The sequence below is a fragment of the Colobus angolensis genome, unplaced genomic scaffold (assembly GCF_000951035.1).
Source record: "Colobus angolensis palliatus isolate OR3802 unplaced genomic scaffold, Cang.pa_1.0 Scaffold126, whole genome shotgun sequence".
Lineage (NCBI taxonomy): Eukaryota > Metazoa > Chordata > Mammalia > Primates > Cercopithecidae > Colobus > Colobus angolensis.
The window spans coordinates 5,705,089-5,729,456 of NW_012113808.1; the positions used below are offsets into that span (position 1 = coordinate 5,705,089).

Sequence of the window (24,368 nt, forward strand, 5' to 3'; positions counted from 1 at the left end):
AAAGCAATTTAACATAAAACTGATTGCATCCCAGCACTTTGGGAGGCTGAGGCGGGTGGATCATGAGGTCAGGAGATTGAGACCATGCTGGCTAACACGGTAAAACCCTGTCTCTACTAAAAATATTAAAAAAAAAAAAATTAGCCAGGCATGGTGGTGGGCACCTGTAGTCCCAGCTACTCGGGAGGCTGAGGCAGGAGAATGGCATGAACCGGGGAGGTGGAGCTTGCAGTGAGCCGAAATCATGCCACTGCACTTCAGCCTGGACAACAGAGCAAGACTCCATCTCAATTAAAACAAACAAACAAAACATAAAACAATTAATTGCAGTGTGATGTACTGGATTCAATTCTGGAATTGATAAAGACATTAATGAAAAAAATTTCATGAAATGGACTAATGCCTATAATTTAGTTGAGTGTTATACCAATGTTAATTTCTTAGTTTTGATAAGTGTACCATGGTTATGTAAAATGTTAGCATTACAGGAAGCTGAATGAAGGGTATATGGAAACTTCTGTCCTATTTTGCAACTGTTTTGTAAATTTAAAAAACGTTTTTATTTTTAAAAGTTTTTAAAAACTGCTTCACAGGACACTCTCAGGTGACTTCTGATTTTAAAAGGAAATGTAAAGATAAGAGTGGTAGATAAGTAAGAAATGCAACATGGACTGGCCAGAAGCCATGGTTACCCACACAGCCAAGCCCCAAGCCCCTGCCTCCACCCCCAGGTCAAAAAAAGCTAATGAAATCATGGGCTACATCAACAGAACATAATATGTACAACATATTGTGGTAATAACACTGTGCTGGTTCAAACCACATAAGGAAAACTGTATCCCCTTCTTGGTTGTACCTCTGAAAAAGATCGTAGATAGAAAACAGAAAGTCTGTAATGAGGGCTAGTTAGGATAATGAGGAAGAACTAGAAAGGAAAAGACAAAACTTAGAAAATATCTTAGCTCTCAGGGAACATTTCTGTCTTGAACTTGAAGGGCTGCCCCATGTAGAGGAAACACTTGCTTTGTGAGTTCCCAAAAGTACAGCCAAGACCATGGTTTGAATTTACATATGGAGATTGATGTTGGAATTCAATGTAACAATTCTGACAATTTACCCTCAGAATTGAAGTCAAGGGCCACTGTGATATTGCGGAATATATATTTGGTCTTCATCCAGTTTCTTGGCAAAAAGCTACTAAAATCCTTGAACACTCGATAGTGATAAGAGTATCTTTTGTAGGCTAATGGTAACTGGGAGCCCCTAGGTTCTTTCAGGATGGGGGCTGGTCACTGGAAAGACCAAGGCATGATTAGAAGGTTGGGACTTTCAGCCCCATCCCCTAACACCTAATCCTTCACCTCTGGGGAGGGGAGAGGGGCTGAAGGTTAAGCTGACCACCAATGGGTAATGATGTAATCAATCATTGCCTATGTAATAAAACCTCCACAAAAACTCGGAAGGACAAATTTAGGAAACTTCTGGATAGCTTGAAATGTGGAGGTTCCTGGAGGGGTGCCTCCAGAGACAGCATGGAAGCTCTGCACCCCTTCTCCCATACCTTGCCCTATGAATTTCTTCACCTGTCTGTTCATCTGTATCTTTTAAAATATCCTTTGTGGTAAATGAGTAAATGTAAGTAAAGTGTGAGCTGCTCTAGAAAATTTAGTGAACCTGACGATGAGGTCCTAGGATTCCCAATTTATAGCCAGTGAGCTAGAAATATAGCTGACAACCTACTACTTGTGATTGATTGACCTCTTAAGTGGGGTGGGGCCTGGCAGTCTTGTGGGATCAAGCTCTTAACCTGTGGGATCTGATGTTACCTCTAGGTAGACAGTGTCAGAATTAAATTGAATTAAGGGATACCCAGCTGGTGTCCACTGGAGAACTGTTTGCTATGTGGGGAAAACCCCTACATGGCTGGTGTCAGAAGTGTTAGTGGAGTGGAGAGTAGAGAGGAGAAAAAGCACTTTGGTATTTTTCCCCTCTATCTTTTCAACTCCCCATGATACGAAATGCTCAAGTAGAGGCTGGATAAGTATCTGATGGGAACTTGGAATGGATAAACCCAAAGTGCCTGCCAATCTCAAGAGCCCATGATTCTCTGGTGAAGGAGAAAACCACTTCTAGAGACTTATGTAGAAGTTTGTAAGTGTTGCAGGGTCTCTCCTGGAGACCTTGGGCATCCAAGTTGCCCAGTGTCAAAAAAAAAATCAACTGACTCTGGCTACAAATTCCCTTCATCTGCTTGGGAGGCTGCTTCAAGGCCATCAGGAAAGCAGGGACCAGGACAAAAAGGCTGGCCCACACCAGAAAAGGGCACACAGCAGTTGCAGATGTCCTGAGTTTGGTATCCCACCCTGCTTTTGTGTAAGATCAGTCAGCATCACAGAACTATACATTTAAAAAATAATAATAATTTCAACTTCTGTTTTAGATGCAGGGCGTACATGTGCACGTTTTTTACATGGGTATGCTGCATGATGCTGAGGTATGGGGTAGAAGTGATCTGATCACCCAAGTAATAAGCACAGTACCCAAGAGTTAGTTTTTCAACCTTTACCCCTCTCCGTCCTTCCTCCCTCTAGAATCTTAGATGTAAGCCACCCTAAAGGTCATTGATACAGTATTCCACCAACTGTAATTAAAATGTTAAGGGACAAGCAGTTTATTTCTCATAAAGGCAATCCAGTCTGACCCTTTGTCAGACACAGTTCTACCCTATGTTGAACCAAAATCTGTCATTTCTTCCCCAGTACATGGGTGGGCAACCTTAGGTGTGACTCTCATATGTCCCTTGGCCTTATTTTTACTTAATACACTGAGTCTCTTTAGTTATTTATGATTTAACAAGCTAATTACCCTCCTCAAGATTCTCTCTGGTTAGTCAATGACCTCCTCAAATGTATCATTTAAAATTAGCCCACATATTCTAAATGTGCTCTGACCAGGGCAAAAAAAAAAAAAAAAAAATACTGAAACTATAATTACACATTAGGGACACTGTAGTTCTATTAATGCAGCATATGTTTTTTGGGCTCCTATTGGCTTTATTGCCAACTATAATCCCACGTGGAATTCGCTCAAAACAGGCACCATTTCATACAATTACAATTTTGGGAGATGATGGTTAGATTTCATCTTGCTATCTTTGTGCAGTTCTGCTAGCTTGTCAAAATCTTTTTGAACATTGAGAGTATCCACTGCCACACCAGCCTTCCCTGCCAGGTTTGTGTCATCTGTAAACCAAATAAACCTGCCTTCTGTGTCTTCATCCAAGTCATTGATAAAAAGGTTAAAGATACTAGATCAGTCATTCACTGAACAAACACTTATCAAACACCTACAATATATATGTATGGTACTCAAGACAGAAACCAGAGGAGGAACTGTATTTGTACTGGGGCAGATCCTAAAGTTGTCTGCTTTCTGTTAACAATGAGGTGGACTTCATTCCATGAAGATTTAATTCAACTTATTAGGTACTTCTTGATCGCTTACTCTTCTCTTGACATCATACTAAGCTTTGTTAAAGGAACAAAGGAACCAAAAGCTACAGCCCTGTTCTCTAGAAGTTTGTCCTCTCAGTAAAGAGGCAAGCTTTGGCACACAAAAAAATTTATGATACAAGACAAATAGCATTGATATAATTGACAAAATGAGTAGTCCAGGTAAGATATTTGATTCTGGTTGAGACTTTAATGTCACTTCATTTAAAACTACAAAAATAATTACAGGTTTTTAGAGTTGAAAGGGATAACAGAGGTCTTCTAGAACTACCCTCCCCTCCCACCTCATCAATATTACTTTCAATGAATGGGGAGTGCTGTCTCTTGAGTATTTTTACTCTTTGTTAGATCTAATAATTAGAATGACATTCTAGCATTTCCTGTGTTAAATCAAAAATTACTTCCCTGTACCTTTCTATCTACAGTGTAAACACTCAATAATTTTGTTGAATAATTAAATGAATGAATTATAATTCTGTTCTCTGAAACTGGAAAAAATAGGTCTGATCTAATCATTTGAAGGCAACAATTATGTCCTCATTCAGTCTTGACTTCTCTATCCTAAACATACAAAATTCCTTCATTTGATATGCTTTTGAGACCTCCCCATCCCCACATCATTCTTGTCATTCATATTCTGACTCTGTGCCTGGCATAATACAAGCACTCAGGATATGTCTATTGAATGAATAAACTGGAAAGCTCCAATATGTCATTATCAGCCTCAAAGAGAAATTTCCATAAGTGAACGTATTGCTGAAAATGTGATCAGGAAGTGAACCTGTTGCAGTTCCCTGGTACTGATCATTATAATTTTATTAATCTGTAAATGTTGTTTAGATCAGATAAGCTTTTGCTATTGCTTCTTTTTTTTTTTTTTTTTTTTTTTTTTTTTTTTTTTTTGCAGAGGTAGGGGCGTGGAGCCAATCCACTAATGCCTCTTATTGATTTTGTAGTGAAGTAAAATCTGTAAACCGTTAACACAGGGACTACTGAATAACTTAGTGATTAAGCCTCCAAACAAATGTTTATCAGGAAAGGCTAGACCGCAGCATTTATTTCTATGCGAGAAAGCATATCATATGGGTTTCTATGTGAGAAACCCATACCAAATGAAGGAATTATGTATGTTTAGGATAGAGAAGTCAAGACTGAATGAGGACATAATTGTTGCCTTCAAATGATTAGATCAGACCTATTTTTTCCAGTTTCAGAGGACAGAATTATAATTCATTCATTTAATTATTCAACAAAATTATTGAGTGTTTACACTGTAGATAGAAAGGTACAGGGAAGTAATTTTTGATTTAACACAGGAAATGCTAGAATGTCATTCTAATTATTAGATCTAACAAAGAGTAAAACTACTCAAGAGACAGCTCCCCATTCATTGAAAGTAATATTGATGAGGTGGGAGGGGAGGGTAGTACACATCTTTCTATGGTCATGCTGGTATTCTGATCACCATAACACCTAAGCCCTTGGGAAATTAGAAATTCTACAGGATTTTGGGGAGGAAGCCTAAGAGGGTGGACACAGCAAGATACCTGGAGGAAAATGACAGGTTAAGTTGACCTTTTAATACCAAGTGGTATACCCATTAGAATGGGCCCAACTGCCCCTGAAGAAGATACTACATAAGTTAGTGCCAGTGTTCCTGACAAGCAGAAATTTCCCTTAAATCAAAATAATAAATCCAGGAAAACCTAAGGCCAATAACACCGGTAGAAGTTGGGGCTTTCCTGATGTTAGCTTTCTTATGGCTGCAAGCAAGGCCAGGCAAGAACCAACCTGGAGGTAAAGGGAGCAGAACACGGCTGCTACAAAGATGCTAACACTGTCTAGTGGATGTCAAGCACCTGCATTTATTGAACGCCAGGCTTTTTATATGCATTCTGTCTCATTCTCCAACAGTAAACCTGTTAGTAGGTGTGATCATCACCATTTTATAGCTGTGGAGATTGAGGCTTAGAGAGGTTCCAAAATTTGCCCAAAGTCACAGAGATATAGTGATAAAACCTGGCTAAGGCACCCCACCTGTCTGTCTCCAAAATTTTTGCACTTAAGCACCATGCCATGATGCTTTTGTCTCACGTGTTTATTCACTCTTTAACAAAGAGTTTCATCAGGCACCCTCAGTGCTCCATGCCTGTGCTAGGCCTGGGAATATAGTGGTAAATAAGACACACACTGTCCTTCACAGAGTTTAGCACTCTGAAAAGAATAAGAAACAACCAAACATGTAACTACAATGAAGTAAATATCCCAGTAGCAGAAGTTAAGGGTAAACTCACTCAGCGTGAGGGATTAAGAGACCTTCCCGATAAAGTTGCCTTTAGAGGGAAGCTTAAAGGATAAGCTAGCAGGACAAAAGAGAGAGGGAAAGAGGCAGAGAAGGAATAGACTTTTAAGATTTGAGAGTGGGTGAGACACACTGACAGGTGCTAGGGCCTAGTAAGGCTGGAGTGAAGGGTGGGAGTGATCAGAACCTCCCAAACAGGCCAAAGAGATGGATAGAGTGAGGTTACAGGGGTCTTGGAAATGGACTGGAATTGGCAATGGCAAGAACTAGTAAGGTCACATAGATGTTACCTAATTGGATCTCACAGATTCCTAGAGGAATGCTGGAGCTGTGCAGACCAACACTCCAAAAAGGCGTTTCATGTTGAATGTAGTCAGTGTTAATTTAATGTAATTTGTCTGGCCTTGTGAAACCTGCCCTGTAAAATCTCCGAACCTCTCCTGTCTTCTCTCTTTCGCCAACCCTCAAGGCAGTAAGAGGGAGGGTCAAGTGGCTGATGAGGAGAAAGAACAAAATCATTCTAGTGCCTTTCTTTATGTGACCTGCCAAGCCTTAGATAGATTCCATCTTTCCCACTTGACAAATGAGGAAACAGAAGCTTAGGACAGTTTGGTGATTGTGGTAGACTGAATTATTGGTTCCAATCCATCATTCTCTTTAAAAGTATTATGTATCTATACCTGGGCAGGGGTTTGTGGTGCATGGAGTGTATTTCTTCTCCTGTTGACTTTGGATTTGATATTGCCATTTGCTTTGGCCAATGGAATATTAGCAGACATGATGTGTGCAGAAGCTTGAAATGTGCTCTGTGGTTGGGCATGCCTTCTTGCACTTTTACCACTGTCCGAAGATAATGCCCTGCAGCTGCTGCTCCTCAAACCTGGATCCTGGAATGAATGGCACAGAGTATTCCTAAACCTTGTCTACAGCCTGGAGCTAAGCTCAGCTGAGATCAGCAGACTCCAGGTAACTGGAAGCCTGAAGCAAAGTCCAGTTAACTCCAGTTAACCCAGACACGTGTGTGTGTGTGTGTGTGTGTGTGTGAAGTGTTTATGGTTGTATGCCATGGAATTTGAGGGTAATTTGTTATGCACCATCATCATGGTAATCACTGACTGATGAGAGATTACTCCGAGCTTACAAAGAAAGTTCCTGGAATACACAGAACTGCCTTGCCATGGAGCTAGGCTGCCCTGAAGGCTGGCTCTCTAGGGAAGAAACAATGCAGACAGCCACCCAACTCCATTCTACCCACCCCACCACAGCCCTGCCCGCCACCTGGCACTCACCTGAGTCTGAGGCTGCTGGGCTCACCAAGCTGAGCAGCTCTCGCTCCTTCTCATAGTCCCCTTTGCAGAGCAGCTGCCCCTCCTTCAGAACAAACTCGTCACCCTTCTGAAGCTGTCGCTCGCAGACACAGCAGCAGAAGCAGCTCAGGTGGTATACACTCTTCTGGGCCCGCATAACAAACTCATTGGGAGCGATGGCCTCGAAGCAGCCCCCACATTTAACAGCAAACAGCCTGGCAGCAGGGAGAAAGGAAGTACATGCACCATGAGTAAAATCTGGCTTGGTCCTGGGTCTCCCCTGAAGTCAACAGCAAAAGGAGTTTCAAGAACTGGGATATGAATGTTAGAATGGAATGTACTTTAAATCCAGGTTATTTATTCCCTATGGGTCTCCCCTGAAGTCAACAGCAAAAGGAACTTCAAGAACTAGGATATGAATGTTAGAATGAAATGTATTTTAAATCCAGGTTATTTATTCCCTGAGGAGATTGAATTGAAGCATGCAGTTGAGTCACTCAAAGGCTGAAGAAGGGTGTCTGACTAGATAAAGGAAATGTGGTACATATACACCATGAAATACTATGCAGCCATAGAAAGGAACAAGATCATGTCCTTTTCAGGGACATGATTGGAGCCGGAAGCCATTATCCTTAGCAAACCATTGCGGGAAAAGAAAACCAAACACCGCATGTTCTCACTTATAAGTGGGAGCTGAACAGTGGGAACACATGGATACAGGGAGGGGAAAACACACTCTGGGGCCTGTCAGGGGATGGGGTGAGGGGAGGGAGAGCATTAGGAAAAATAGCTAATGCATACTGGGCTTAATACCGAGGTGATGGGCTGATAAATGCAGCAAACCATCATGGCACATATTTATCTATGTAACAAACCTGCACATCCTGCACATGTACCCCAGAACCTAAAATAAAATTAAAGATTAAAAAAAAGAAGAGTATCCAAGTCAATGCCCAGAATTTATTTGCTATGGTTCATGACACAGTGCTTTCAAAGGTTGGTCTACAGACCGGCACCAGGCAGGCTGTTCAGAATCCCTAGGGGAGCTTATTATTTAAATTATTTCAATCAGCAATAACAATAACAAAATTGTCCAAGCCCACTCCTGTGAGAGTGTAAAAGGATGTGCCCCAGAATGTGAATTCTTCACAAGCTCTTGAGATGTGTAAGAGCTTAGATGTGTAATCCAGTTTTTGAAAAATGGCATCCCAACTTCCCAGCCTGATATTCAATAGATTCAGCCTATCTCTCAAGACTTAACTCTTCTTTCATTTATTTTCAACAAAACAGTTAGAGTATCTACTATATATGCCAAGTCAAAACCAGTAAGTGCTAGTGATGTGAAGATGAATAAAGGAAAATCCCCCTCAGAATTGAGTTCAGGCTAATGGAAGAGATAGACATATCCAAATAATTAAAGTAGAGGGCTGTGGGAGTACAGAGTGGGAAATAACTAACCTGCAGGGAGTGAGTGGGGGGTGCATTTAGTATGTATTCAATAAATCTAAATCAAACAAAAGACAGGAAGGAAGGCAGGCTAGCAGGCACAAAGGGGTGGGAGGAGAGACATTCCCAGGGGAGGGAACAGCCTGTGTAAAGGCCTGGAACCATGAACAGGCATGGATGCCCAGGTTGTAGGGTGCACTCCACCAAGTTAGAGGCAGGTACCTCCACGAAGGTGGCAGGTGAGGTTAAGTCATGACTCAATCACACAATCACACACAATTAAGTCATGACTCAATTTTTTTTTTTTGAGACAGAGTCTTACTTTGTCACCCAAGCTGGAGTGCAGTGGCGTGATCTCAGCTCACTGCAATGTCCGCCTCTTGGGTTCAAGTGATTCTCCTGCCTCAGCCTCCTGAGTAGCTGGGATTACAGGCACACACCACCATGCCCAGCTAATTTTTGTATTTTTAGTAGAGATGGGGTTTCACCATGTTGGTCAGTCTGGTCTTGAACTCCTGACCTCAAGTGATGCTCCCACCTCAGCCTCCCAAAGTGCTGGGATTACAGGCATGAGCCACCTCACTAGGCTTGAACGGTTTTTTAACATGGTAATATCCAAGTTCTGGAAAAGGAGCTCTTGGCTATATGAAAAGTGGAATAGAAACAGAGGTAGTGAGATGAGTGAGCAGCTGAGAAATTATCAGGGTCAGGACTCATGTAGCAGAGGTAAGACAGAAAGAAGGGGGCAGAGCCTACAGCTGTGAGATAGGAAAGCATGGGGCATGGCTCCCAGGGTCCTAGTGGTCAGAGCTGCGAAGACTCCAATATACAAAATTACTCATTTCCTACCTCTGGGACTATTTATGTCATTTCCCCATCCTAGAAATGATGTTTTCCTGTTTAATTTATCTGAACCCAAACCACCCTTCAGGACACAGCAGCTTCCATCTTCTCCTTGAATCCTGCCCTGATCTGTGCCCCCCAGCCTGAAGTGACTGCCCCCCTTTGAATGATGATACCAGGAACTATCTCTGTGGGTCATTCCACAGTTCTCTGGAGATGTCTCAGAACTACAATATGAAAAGTGGTGGGCACTGGAGGCCTGTGCTCTGCTGCCAGCTTTACAGATAACCCTGCAAAATCTTGGACAGGTTGTTTAGCCTGCCCCTTCATATCTCCTTTTTTCTGTCTGTTGTTAAGATGTTAGGCCAGTCTCCTCTAGCTGCAAAAATTCTACCATCAATTGCTTGCAATTGCTGGCTCAAAATATTATCTTACTCTTGCCTTATTATTTTACTTTTCCCATGTTTATAACTTATCTTGTCAACAACTCCTATTTCAAGAACAAGGCCTGTGGAATATTTATATACTCTCACATATGGTGGGTGCTCAATAAAAGTTGATTTTATTTGACTCGTGGATCTAATTTGTTCACCCTCTTTCTGAAATAACATAATATATATAAACAGCCTAGCATATGAGCTGACACATAATAGATATCCAATAAAGATGTCTCTCTTCTCTTCCTTGTCACTCCAGAGAAATAACAATTCAGGGTAACCTATGATAAAACTAAAATTTAAAGCAGATCCCTCTGTTTCCTTTTTCTTTTTTAAATTGCTTGATGATACCATAATTGCATTTGTCAAAACTTTGGCATAAGTACAGAGACAATATACCCTAAGACTATCTCTGGGATTCATTCACTATAACATTCATTTTACTATTTCCAAAATAAAGACTTTTTTTTTTCTTTTTTAAAGTAGTAGCAAAATAGAGGGGAAAATACTTTCAAAAACACTCTGCTTATCCCCACATGCCAGAGGGGTCAGTAGATATGGAAAGGTCAGATGGTGTACAGGAGAGAATGTTAAGGGGGCACAGAATGGCCAGAGAGAGCAGATAAAACTCCACACCACTCTCCTCTTTATAAAGCTAGATATGAACTGACTCAGAGCCTATCCAGGGAGCTGAGGCCACCATGCTCTTCTGATGAGCCCCACTCTGGCAGGAGCTAAGAAAATATGAACAACTGAAGAGCATTTCATATAGGCAGGCCAACTACCATGATGGCCTAAGTGCTGCCAATTCATTCACTCAAAATCTCATTCATGTACTCATTCAATCATTTATTCATTTCATTCATTCTTTCATTTATTCAGAAGCATCCACTATGCACCCTGCAATATACCACACTCTGTGTCTTTACAGGGAGAGGAGAAAAAGAAACCACCATCCAAATAGCATTCATGTACATGAACAAGTATATACTGAGTGTCTGTTATGTGGTAGGCATTGTTGTAGGCACAAAAGGATACAAGACAGAAAAATCCTTGACCTCATGTAGCACACATGCTAGTGGGAGAGACAGTAAACAAACACATAAATGAATAGATAAATCATGTCTAACCTTACGGATTTACCTTTAGGGAACAGAATATAAGAACAATATAAAGCAATATCCCATGAATATAAAATAGAATGGCATAAAGCTATCATATATGTAATTATAATATTTAATCACCTCTCAATCTAAATTGTGCTGGTTTATGATGCTAAGTCAATACATGTGCACTGTGTGTTTACCTTGGAAGCTTCCTGGAGGAAGGCAAGAGTTTTGAGGGTGGAATGAAGGGGAAGCTAAGGAGAAGTTCCCAGGGAGGCATTACCCATAAGTTGACAGAAAAAAGAGGGCCATTCAAATTCTTTGAGTGAAGGAAGGCAAGGCTTGGAAAAGATGATGAAGATACCTCTCAGGAAACAGCCTCCTGGGACAGAGGCCAGGCTGCGGGATTGGAAGTGCATGTGCTGTCTTACTTTCAACAAAGGCCTTGAAGCACCACATCAGTCCTCCCTGCCCTTGGCCATCAGAAGCACCTCAGAATAACCTATCTCGATATGCTTCTCCTCTGCCTCTCAGTTTCAGCAAGGAAGTGAAACAGGGGGACAGTCCAAGGAGTTGGAATGGCTCGTTTATCACTAACAGTTATGGTAGAGCCTGGAACTCCAGGTTCCAGCTGCCCTTCCCCTGCCCTCTCACCCAGTGCAGTTTTTCTCTCTATGTCTAAACCTCTGGCACATCAGCCCTTTGACTATTTGCCTTGACTCCCTCTCCCCTATGCTGGATACTGTCATTGGACAGAAAATCCACCCATTTCATCCCTGGGCCCCAAGTCCCTGGTTGCTGTTTGCCAACCTGAGCAAACTAATCAATGCTTTTCCAGGAGCTGGTCAAAGGCCCTTTGTCCCCAAGCCCTCCTTCTCCTCCCCTTCCCCTGGAATTAACTGTTAAACAGACTCAAGGCAAATGCTCCCAGGGAGTCAACAAGCACTTGAGAAGCTGCAACAGCAGGTGGTAGCATCTGTGCTTGTCTAACTTCCACCCTGCTAATCTCCTCCTCTTTTTCTTGCCTTCTTAATTTCATCCCCCACTCCAAAAATTTCCCCCCAAGTTGGAGAAGGGAGGGTTGGAGTGAGCTCAACAAAGAAAGCCCACCATGTTGACTCAGGAGTGGCTAGAGGAAGTGGCGGGAGTTGTCTGCGCTCAAATCCTGAAATGGTCATGGTCACTGGGGATTACAGACCAGGAAGAGCAGGGCAGTCCTGTTTTATTCTTCTCTCCTGTTTTTCCCTCCCTTTCTGGGTTCAAACCAGATCAACCTCACCTTACTACCTTGACTCCTATTACCTTCACTAACCCCAGAGCAATTCAAGGAGAAAAGGTGCATGTGGTCCACCACCTGTGTGCCAGATGTGTACACAGCTGTACGGCTACCGCTGTGGACCCAGCTGCCGACTGTACACCTCCCACAAGTTGTTTTCTCTAAGGCTCAGACAAGCAGAGAAAAGGGTTTGTTCAAAAGTCCAGGTCATAATTAAAACACAGCCTGTCTCTTCCTAATGCTCTGGATGGCATCCCCCATGGTTACTTCCCCCACTGAATGCTAATGAGACCTCACTGTGGGTTCATAGCCTGGCAGCCTGGCTGTGCCCTGGCCAGCTGGACAAGGCTTCCAGAGATGTCCAGCTCATCAAGGCATACATAACACCACCCAGCTTTCCTTGATGTTATAAATTGTCCTACCCCTGAAAGTTCCTCCAATGATTCCTTATCTCCTCTTTGCATTTAATTCCCTCACCTGTAAAATGGGAATAACAGTGTCTACCTCTTGGAAAGGCATCCAGTGCAGTACTTGTTGCAGAGACTAAGCACTCAGTGCTGTTCTTCCTCTATTGATCACTCTCTGTGGGGAAGGCTCTGGGGATGCCGTGATAAATAAGGCTGTCCCTCTCCTTAGGGAGTTCACATTCTCTGGAAGGCAGCAGACTCTAAACATATGACCTCAGTAGGATGTGTTTGGGATATGCAGAGAGAAATAGCTGGGAATAGCACAAAGGAGAGACCCATGCACTTAGCTTAGGCTAAAGGTCACAGAATCTTTTGTCTTACACTTTCTCTTCTTTTCCTCTTTCTCCCTGTACCTCCTCTCACTCTCCCTTTTCCACTCACTCTGCCAAGCAGGAAAATAGAGGTTGGCTGAAATGCTATTCAATGCCTTGCTGACATCTCTTCTCGTACAGCTGCAAGCTATAAGATGCATAACTTTCAGTTTTGGTGAGAGAGCCTGGGTTCTCAGGCTCTGCCACTTCCAGGCAGCATGACTGGGAGAACACTACTTCATCACTTGCTGCCTCAGTTTGCTTTGATGTAAAAGGTAATAATGATGTCTTCATTTCTAGACTAATGAGGATTAAATGTACATGGAGTACTTTGTGACCTATAAGGTGTAGCACAATTTTGTTGTGCCTTTATCATTTGACCCTTGTGGATTTTTCTTTCTTGCCTCAAATACGGTTTTTGTTGCTTAAGAATTTTGTGAGTTCTGGTCGGGTGTGGTGGCTCACACCTGTAATCCCAGCACTTTGGGAGGCCGAGGCGGGCAGATCACCTGAGGTCGGGAGGTCGAGACCAGCATGGCCAACATGGTGAAACCCCATCTTCACTAAAAATACAAAATTAGCCAGGCATGGTGGTGCACGCCTGTAATCCCAGCTACTCAGGAGGCTGAGGCAGGAGAATTTCTTGAACCCGGGAGGCGGAGGTTGCGGTGAGCTGAGATCACACCATTGCACTCCAGCCTGGGCAACAAGAGAGAAAGAGCAAAACTCCATCTCAAAAAAAAAAGAATGTTGTGAGTTCCATTCTAAGAGAACACTTCCTCCACAGCATGAGCCCTTCCACTGACTCCTCCCTCCTTTGACATGTGCATGACTGCATCTCCAGAGCATAGTGCTGACCCAGAAGATGAACCAAGGAGACACACTGCTCATGGTGCAGGCAGAACATGCTCCTTACACCAAGCTATGGGCCTCTCACCCTCTCTCCAACATGGGCCAAGATCATCGAACTGAAGTAGTGTTTCTTGTAACCAAACTCAGTCATCCTGCCCTAGGTGAGGTGTCAGGGAAAGAACACGGGACTTGGAATGAGAAACCTGGGCTCAAAAGTGCTGCCTTTTCCAAGAGGCCTCAGAAAAGCCACCACCTTTCCCTGAATCTTGGTTATCTTATCATCCATTTCTCAATGGAAATGTTCTGTCCTAGATCAGAGTTGTCTAGAACTTAGAGGCTGAGGAGGAAGGATGACTCTGTTTCCTAGGTCTCCATACACTTTCAACCAGAGAAACCCACTTCGTTCACATCTAAATTCAGGTCTCCAGACAGTGTTTTAACATGACACTGCCTTGCTATGGTAATTCTTGAACAAAATCTTCTCCAGAAACATATCATTCAAATATATATAAATATAAAACAGCTAAAGCCAAAAGACATGATATCTATTCTATTAATAGAAGAGTATCATTGGAAGACAACATTTTGCTCCTAAGCCACATTGGAAACCCACTAGGCTGGATAATTTCTTACTCCCATTTTTATATTTCAAGTTTTTATTACAGGAGTTGAGAAGCCTCCTCTGTAACCAAGGAGACAAGAAGGTTTCAAAGCAGACATGAAGGCTTGATGCCTGAGAAACTACTAGCAGACAAGTCTATGATAATCAACAAAGAAGCACCGAACTTCGGGATGCAAAGCACACTCCTGTACTGCAGGCATTACAGTCTCCACACAAGATGACAACCAACCGAGACACTCTAGGGACTCCTGGATTTCGATGTCTGTTGCGTAATCTTAGGAAAATCACCCTACCATTCTGAACACCAGTGTCTTCATTGTTAGAATATATTTCAGCTCCAAAAATCATATTTCTGCAAAGGAAGGGGGCTTGTGGAGGACAGGAAAAAAAGAATTAATCTTTATTGAATACCCACTCAGTGCTAGAAAGTGTGATATTCTTTTTATCCATTATCTAACTAAATTTGTGGGATAGGGGTTAATAGAACTATTTTATGAACTCAAAGAGAATCTGACCATATTTCAGTTCTCTCCGTAGGAGAGAGCCACTCTGGAATGGCGAACTCATGGGTCCTGTTTTGTATTTCTCTCCCACATGCTCTCTAGCACTGTCTTCACAGGGGAAACATATAGAAAAATCAAGCAGTTAAGATGGCAGCCTCAGCTCATGAGAGAGTCACGAGACAGGTCCATGGTTTTGTAGAAGGTCCTGAGACTCCACTGCAGACATGTAGGTAGGTGAAAGGCAGGAGTTAAAAAAGAAAGTTGATCCCTTTAGGCTACTCAACTCGTGGACCCCAAAATCACAGAAGGGATTTCTGAAAGAGGTCTACCCTCTATGGGTGTGGGTTAGGAACAAATAGTGTGTGGGGACACTCTGACCCAAAACCACCAGCCAAGAGTCTACTGTGACTCCAAAGAGATTGGGAAACAAGACAAATCTTGCTGGAACCCTATTCCCTGGGGAGCCTGGTAAGTCGGGTCATTCTTTTCAAGATATAGGCAGAAATGTAGCCAATGGGGACAGGGTTGGACCCAGGAAGACCTGAGGAAATCCACCCAGAGAGAGGCTAAGATCTTCATTAACCTCATCCCAAAGTCCTGCAGACCTTAAAGAGAGCTTCTCAAAGCCTCCATACCATAGACAAACAAGTAGAAGGATGGCGGACAAAGCAAACTTATGAAAAACCCTGATGCCAGTTTGAGCCAACTGTAGTGTACTGCGTTTGCCCCACCAAAATAAGAAATCACAGCAATCTGTAGCTTTGGACAGTAGTCTACTACAGAACAGCTGTCTTTCTCCAGGCACCACCGATATGAGTTTTGATAAGATATACGAAGCCTCTGGTTTAGAAAGTAAGAGAGGGTTTGGAGCTCTTTAACAAGGCAGGAATCTGTGTATCATTCAGTTTCCACCTCTCCACCAGGGGGCAGCATAGCAGCATTCATTCAGTGCCATGTTGACTTGGTAACTGAGGTCATCCAGGCAGAGACAGGGATTGGCCATAAGCCAAAACCGTCTGCCGGAAAATCTGCTGCTGGGAGTCTGGGAGACCATGTGGCTAAACTGAAGGAGAGATGGTGAGAGAAGAGTATTCAAAAGTATTGAGAACCAAAAGCATGGCTTGTGGCCTTAGAAGTAGTGACACAAGCAACCTTGTCAGCTGGCTCAAGGTCTCTGTCCTTGAGGCTGAGCCAACAACACCACAATAAGCAACTGAGCACATGGTCCTGGGGCGGTGGGAAAGTCTGCATGGACAATAGAGTGGCAGGATCTTCTATAGGAGACAGTTTCAAGACTCTGCAGTGGTGAGAAAATGGGAAACAATAAGTGGCTGGCAGAGCCAATCAGGGTCTCTGTCTGCCTGCAGCTCCTGGGGAGCTATAAGGAGGACCATACAATGGGATGAACGAGCGGGAGCGAGAACTGCTAAGTATGATGTCTGCACGTCCCAGAGGCTCCGGGAGGCACTGGTCTCACCAAGAAGGGCAGGGTAATGCACATAGTTTTTCATCTATCACAAATGTTGCTGGCAATGGGTGGTTTCTACCTTGAAATGGTAGACTAAGTGCTTTTCTTGTTCTCACAAAGTGTCCATTCTAGACGCAGCAAGACATTGTGGGAAGAGGACAGCTTTTGACATCTGATAAAACCTGGATTCAAACCTTGGTTCTATCTTTAAGAACTTGATCAAGTTACAAACTCTCTTGGAGCCTCAGCTTCTTTATCTCTAAAAATGAGATCATAACAACCTTATAAGATATTTTAGAGATGAAGTAAAATAGTGTATTTTAAGTATCTGACACATACTAGCTGCTCTCAATAAGTGGTACTCATCAACTGCCTTTATTAAAATCAGTTTACCGTATCTGCCCATGTAAATATTTATGTAAGATAATTTATTTCAAGACAGTCAACTGAGCCAAAAACAGAACTTTACATGTATCTCAAGGCTCTGTCCCTCATTATTATACCAAATCAAATCAAACTTCAACCAGTCTTTCATATATTACTGGAGAAGACACCAACAAACAAATATGAAAGGCCAAACACTTGAGAGGAAACTGAGAGTACATCTCATTCAGGCAGCTATGGCTATGGTCTACCCTAACCTAAGGTCAATATTGACACCAGCCACGAGTGTTGACCCACACACAAATTCATTGCCTAACACCCAGCATATGTTCAGGAAGTTGTCAGCTCCATGTTTAGCCAACCAGAGCCAACAGTTGCTATTTGGTTAATGCTGACATTATCTGGCAAATATTTGAAACAGACCCTTTCCCCACATCATTTTGGTTCTCAGACGACTGCTTCTTACAGAGGCTGCCGACTATTGTGTGGACATGTACTGAGACATCCCTATCCTTGCCTTGCTTCCCTGGCTATCTGACTTCCTGTCCACCAAGAGACCAGTCAACCTCTTTCCTCATATTACAAATGGCCATATTACATATTACATATTACAAATGGCCATATTACATATTGCCAATAAAGGGGCAATAATCTACCCCAGACCACAAAGAAAGCTATGATTGCTGAGAGGACCAGACAGAGCTTGAGACTTAGTCAATGATCAGGAAACTAAAGAGATTATAACATGGCCCAATGAGAGATGAAAAGGTACTCCTCCAGGCTCTTAAGCAGTGTTCTGAACAACTAAATGAGGAGACAATGTCAGACAAGCTGAATGAGTGTGCTGTGTGTGGGACAGTGAGTCTCTCCCACTTGGAAGCTTTCTTTTCCTCCCCTCTTCTTCTTTGTTGAAACCTGAGAAGTATCTATGAGTCAAACCCTAGAGCAAAAGACTGTGGTGAAAGTGTGGATTTCAATAACTCAAGCCAAGGTGGCACAACTTATAGACTTTGCATATTGTCACACAGACAGGCACAAATGGCAAGAAACATAAAACAGACATATGGAAAATATATGTTTTCCTTTTAGGGAGTTAAGGTTTGGTTTCCTTTGAAAATGTCAGTTTTCCTTTCCCTTCATCCTCATTAGCCTCCTGGGACACTCTTAAACATATCCAGCAAACAACGGAGCAGGAGAAATGAGGTATTTTTAGCTGATATTCTGGGCACAGATTCCTATTGTTTCACAATTTTTGGCTTGGCTGGATGGCACGTGGCCAGTACAATGTATACTCTTGCAAAGAATGTATGTTTCCTGGGCTGTGTGTGTGTGTGTGTGTGTGTGATAACAGGAAGAACAAGGGTTTTACTGATGGTGTTTTGATGGGAAAGATTCTGGGATTCTAACAGGGGGCCACATCAAACTCTCCATGAATCCTGTTTGCTTTGGTCAACACCACTTTTCATTTATTATTACCATTGTGCTATATGTCCAAAAAAAATTTTCTTTTAAAGCCATAGTGTCACAGCTGAAGAGCTCCTAGAATCAACTGTTTCCAGCAGTACTATATTAGGAACTAAATGTATTCTGAAAACCAATGATTACATTCCTAAATCATCTGGTGCACTGCCTAGCATATAACAACGTTCAAAACACTGACAGCTATGATGATCTTCCTCCTACTTATACATGACTGCTGTTCTCAAGGGTCACCCAGTCTTGTAGGGGAGACAAACAAGAAAAGAAAAGCATCCACTGACAATCTGAGTAAAAATCTCCCTGTGGCATAAAAACCACAGGGAGCTGCTATGAGGCTTTCCCTTTCTAACTGATGGGTGGAAAATATATCTGGATTATTTGAATTTCCAGAATGCCTTTAGTTCAATGATCTCAAAGCACATGCAACCTTGTATAAACATCTTAGCTCTGAAATAATTGAAAAGGGGGTCAGATTCTATGATCTTATTCAATTACACTCATTTTTCAGAGGACAAAACTGGCATAACAGCAGAATGTGGCACATTATGCACACTCCAAAATCCAGCAGTAATGGAGCCTGTGTACAGAAGCTCAGGGTCCTAAAACCCCAAAGCAGTCTCTTTATCACAGAACTATGTTGCCTTCCTTTCGTGTTAGATTTCAGGTGTCTTGAGAACTCTATGGAAGTTTCAATAAAGTCTGATCCGGTGGAAGTGACACAGTTCTTGTTTCTTGATTTTTTTTTTTTTTTTTTTTTGCATTTTTTAGTAGAGATGGGGTTTCACCGTGTTAGCCAGGATGGTCTCGACCTCCTGACCTCATGATCCACCCGTCTCGGCCTCCCAAAGTGCTGGGATTACAGGCTTGAGCCACCGCGCCAGGCCTGTTTCTTGATTTTTAAAAATATGTGTATCCTTCAATTTTTTAACCCTTTTTATTCTTCAACTCTCTCCCCATCCTTCCATTTCAACTCTCTTTCCACCCACTAAAAACTGGAAGGCACCATACCCTTATGATGGCTACTCTCAAAGAGATAAGAAAGTAACAGGTGTTGGGTGCAGAGAAATTGGAACTCTTGTGCATTGTCAGTGGAAATGTAAAATGGTGCAGTGCTGTGGAATATAGTATGGAGGTTCCTCAAAAAATTAAAAATAGAATTACCATGTGATCTAGCAATCTACTTCTGCATATATAGCCAAAATGATTGAAAACAAGGACTCAAGGAGATGTTTGTATGCCCAAGTTCACAGCAGCATTATGCACAGTAGCCAAGAGGTGAAAGCAGCTCAGGTGTCACTGACAGATGAACAGATAAACAAAATGTGGTATATGCCTACAATGGAATATTATTCAGCCTTAAAAAGGAAGAAAATTCTAACATACACTACAACATAATGAGGATATTATGATAAGTGAAATAAGACATTCGCAAAAGACAAACACAGTATGATGGTACTTAGGAAGTTCCTAGAGTAGTCAAATTCAGTGAGATGAAAGTAGAACAGTTGCTTCCAGGAAAAGAAAATGAAGAGGTACTATTTAATGAGCATAGAGTTTTAGTTTGCAAGATAAAAAGATGTATGTGGATGGAGAGTGGTGACAGTAGCACAACAGTATGAATGTACTTAATGCCACTGAACTGTACACTTAATAATGGTTGAGATGATAAATTTCAGTTAGGTGTATTTTATCATACTTTTTTAAAAATAAAAAAATGATTTTTTTAACTGAAAGACACAATCATTATTTATGCTCTACCTTCTCTAACCAAAATATAGGTGATTATGTTCCCAAGTGCAACTCTCACCAGCCTCCCTTGCAGGTAGGGATAGCCATGTGAGGTAGTACATGGATTCTATTGGTGAGGGAAGCTCTAGAAAAGCTACTGTTTTCTCAATAAAATGAGACAATCTCAGCTGGTGCATACATTTTCCTCTTTACCCTTTCTCTTTTTTTTCTGCCTGGAATTCAAATGCAATACTTCGAGATAAAACAGCTATCTTGGGACTAAGAGAATGAAAGCTACCTGTTAAGAATGCAGAAAAAGAAGAAAGAAGCCTGAATTCTTGAAAACTTCCTTAAGCAGTTACACCTTCATTGGACTTCCTACTTCTTGACTCCCTCTTAGTGAGAAAAATTAAAGCTCTCTTTGATTAAATTAGTCAAGACAGAATTATATGATGCCAAATGCAGTCCTGCTCTAATCTCTTCATATTGACTTGCTAAAGGGATATCCTCTTCCCACCTGATGTCTTGAATGTCCGACACTGCTATATAGGGCTAACTCTTCCACTTAGGTGCTAAAGTTTGTCACTTCATGCTTACTCAAAAACTACATCATATATTCTTCCTCTTTGCAAATATGTTTTACAATTTTTTTTCTTGTTTCTCCCATTTTGGAAAAAAATACCCTTCTCTTGATTCCATTTCCTCTACCAGCTACCTTTTCATTTATCTGATGACCTTTGTAGAAAAAAAATGTTTAAATTACTTCTATTTACTATCTCCAGTTCCTCTCTTTTTAGATCAATCCAATCAGGTACTCATCCCACCCTTTCTAACAAAACTGTCTTGAAAAGGTCACTAATGCCCTCCATAGTGTTTAGTCCTCACCATACTAAGCCCATCAGCAGGCTTGGACATCATCAGTCATTTGACTTTCAGGACCGCTCACTCCTGATTTTCCTCCCACCTCACTGGTCACTCCTGCTTTGTTCTCCCTTACCAGTTTCTCCTCGTCTCCCTGACCATGAAATGTTTAGTTTTCTTTATCTACACTCACTCCCCTTATTGATCTTAGCCAGTCCCATTACTTTAAATATCATACATTTGCTAAATGATTTTGACATTTCTATCTCCACCTCAGCTTGCTCTTTTAAATCGAACATGTATACCCAACTACCTACTCAACATCTTCACTTGGATTTCTAATCACAATATTAAATGTAACAAAACCAAAATAAAATTCCTGATCTTTTCCCACCCACCTCACCCTGGCTCAAATCTGCTCCAACTACAACCTCTCCATTTCCACTGATGGATGGTACCTACATCTTACCTGTTGCTCAAGACAAACATCGTGGACTCATTCTTGACTTCTTTATCCTCCACGTCTCATATCCAGTGTGCCAACAAGCAATTTCTGCTCCATCCTCAAAGAATAGCCAGGATAGTCATTTCTCATTATCTCACAGCTCCCACTACAGTCCTGCCTCCACCATATCTTCCCTGGGTTACCTCCAAAACCTCCTCAATGGACCACTTGCTTCCTCTTGTCACCTGCTATGCTGATCTTCAGCACAGCACTCAGGGTTATCCTACTACCTAAATCAGATCATGTTCCTCATCTGCAATCTAGCAATCTACTTCATTCCCATTTTCCAGACAAGAAAACAAAGACTTATGAAGGTTTAAATAATTTGCTCAATTTTACACAGCTAGTATTTGGGGGTGCCAGGATTTAAATCAAGTCTGCCATTATACTGCTTTGGGGGTTGTTGTCATCAAATGGTAGGATGGCATTTTGCAAATTAAAAGCTCTGTGTGACTGCAAGGTAATACTACCACCATTATCAACACAAGCTCCTGATATGGTAGTGCTGAATGAAGAAGGTTATCAATTATATTGAAATATTTTACCTAGAAAGGAAAGGCAAGAGTTTCCCCTCCAATACTTGAAAGAAAACCCAGACTGAGATCAACAATCCCGGAAGAGTCTAACCCAGGAGAGGATCAACTTTGTGACTTATGCTGAAACAAGCAAGGAGGGACTGGGTAAAAAGAGAAAAACCAGGAGGAATAGTGGCAGCCTGTACACAGCCCCCACCACCACCCCAACCACAAAATTCATGTGCAAGTCTGCAATATAATTTTCATCTTGGATGCCTTTCATATGGCTCTGCTCCCCATACCCAGCTCCATTCAGAGGATTAAAGAAGAGGGACAGACATGAGTAGCTAAAGAACCACAACAATCTCTGTGAAACAGGATTCTTGGTTTAAAATCACAGTGACAAGTTATGTGTACAGACATGCATAAAGCATGCATATGCTCACACACACGCACGTGCACACACACACATACATGCTGCCTTAGACTAGCGATCCACACAGCATGCTACAGCCAGAAGTTTAGGGAGGAATTTTTAATAACAGCCCCTCCCAACCATGGAAATAAATAATGACAAGTTAGGGTGTCCTCAACCAGAGGAAGTCTTCAAGAGAGCACGACCTTTGAGGGATGGCTGCATTTTGCTACGGCAGTGCACTCTCAGATCTTATAAGGTGAAACTAAAGGGAATGCTGATATAGGAAAAGGAGGGCTAGTGCGGTGGCTCATGCCTACAATCCCAGCACTTTAGGAGGCTGAAGCAGGAGGATCGCTTGAGCCCAAGAGTTTGAGACTAGCCTGGGCAACTTGGGGAGACCCCGTCTCAAAAAAAATAAAAATAAAAATTAGCCAGGTGTGGTCATGTGCGCCTGTAGTCCCAGCTACTTGAGAGGCTGAGGTGGGAGGATTACTTGAGCCCAGGAGATCGAGACTGCAGTGAGCCATGTTCAAGCCACTCTACTCCAGCCATGTTCAAGCCACTCTACTTCGAGACAGAGCAATACCCTGTCTCCAAATAAAAAAGGAAGCCCAGGTGCAGTGGCTCACGCCTGTGATCCCAGCACTTTGGGAGGCCGAGGCAGGCAGATCACAAAGTGAAGAGATCGAGACCATCCTGGCTAACACGGTGTAACCCCCCTCTCTACTAAAACTACAAAAAATTAGCGGGGCGTGTTGGTGGGCGCCTGTAGTCCCAGCTACTCAGGAGGCCGAGACAGGAAAATGGCGGCAACCTGGGGGGTGGAGCTTGCAGTGAGCCGAGATGGTGCCACTGCACTCAAGCCTGGGCGACAGTGTGAGACTCCCTGTCAAAAAAAAAAAAAAAAAGAAAAAGGAAAAGGAGCCCCAGGAGTCCACCCCTTCCTTGCTTGGGACCTTCAGGTTCCAAGCTACAATTGCAAAAATAGAAAGTTGCAGACCTGTTCGTCCAAGTCAAAAGATAAGGCCAGAGGCTTCTCTTGCTGGTTCCAAGAGAAACACCTGCCTCTATCATTCAGTGACTGGCAGATTACCTAGAGCCAGGCACAAGGGCAGGGAGCCTTTTGTCTTTTGGCAGAGGAAGAGGCAGAGGAGTTCTTGTGGAGTTCCCTTTCAAAAGGCTTGTAGACACTGCCCCAGTCATCCAGGAAGAAGAGACTTCTCTGTCACTCAAACACGAGTGCCTCTCTGAGCCCTGCACGTCTTTCCACTGTGAACAGGGAGCCATACACACTGGCATCAACCTCCATTGCACTGTACCAACGAGAGTTACCCTGGAAAAACACCTAGTCATTGTTATTGTCGTCGAAATGTATTGCTATCTAGACTTCAGTCATGGGCTGAATCCCTCCAAGAACAGGTCAGTACCTTACCTTCATGAAGAAAAATATTCCTTTCCCAAACTGCATGAGATGGGCAGAGAGAAAAGGCATAGACAAAACCCATACAACAGCTTCACCAACCAGGAAACAACTTAAAGCTCATGACCAACTAATTTATAGGCACAACTGGGAGAAAAATGACTTTCATGGCACCTCCCACAAAGGGACACAAAGATCCTTATAATTAGTAAATAGTGAAAAAGGTAATTGGGGAACCTAAATGATTGATTATTTAAGGAAGGGGTTTTATTCATATAAACAACAAATGTTTACTGGGTGCCCATGATTCTAGCTGCTAATATTGAGGTACTACTCCAGGTTCTAGGAATGTAACAGTAAACACACTAGGGGAAAATCCTTGACCTTGGAGTTTACATTTGATAGAAAACAAATAGGCACCAACGAAATGTCAGATGAGTGCAATGGATGAAAATGAAGGAGTAAAGGAGGATGAGAAGTGCCAGGTCTGTGGGAGTTATAATTTTCCCTGGATAACTGATGTTAACGCAAAGATCTGAAGGAGCTGATAAGGAATTAGCCTTATCAATATCTGTGGGAAGAGCATTCTAGGCAGAGAAAACAGCA

At 42.4% G+C, this 24,368-nt stretch overlaps 1 protein-coding gene across 2 annotated transcripts in view; it reads right to left on the reverse strand.

Annotated features, from left to right (window-relative positions):
- The window catches only part of LMX1A (LIM homeobox transcription factor 1, alpha), a 156,462-nt gene that overhangs the window by 41,930 nt on the left and 90,164 nt on the right, over positions 1-24,368 (reverse strand). For both annotated transcript variants that reach the window (XM_011933354.1, XM_011933353.1), the window contains exon 4: positions 7,104-7,336. In XM_011933354.1, coding sequence (XP_011788744.1) covers positions 7,104-7,336 — 233 coding nt within the window. The remainder of the gene's footprint in view (positions 1-7,103; positions 7,337-24,368) is intronic.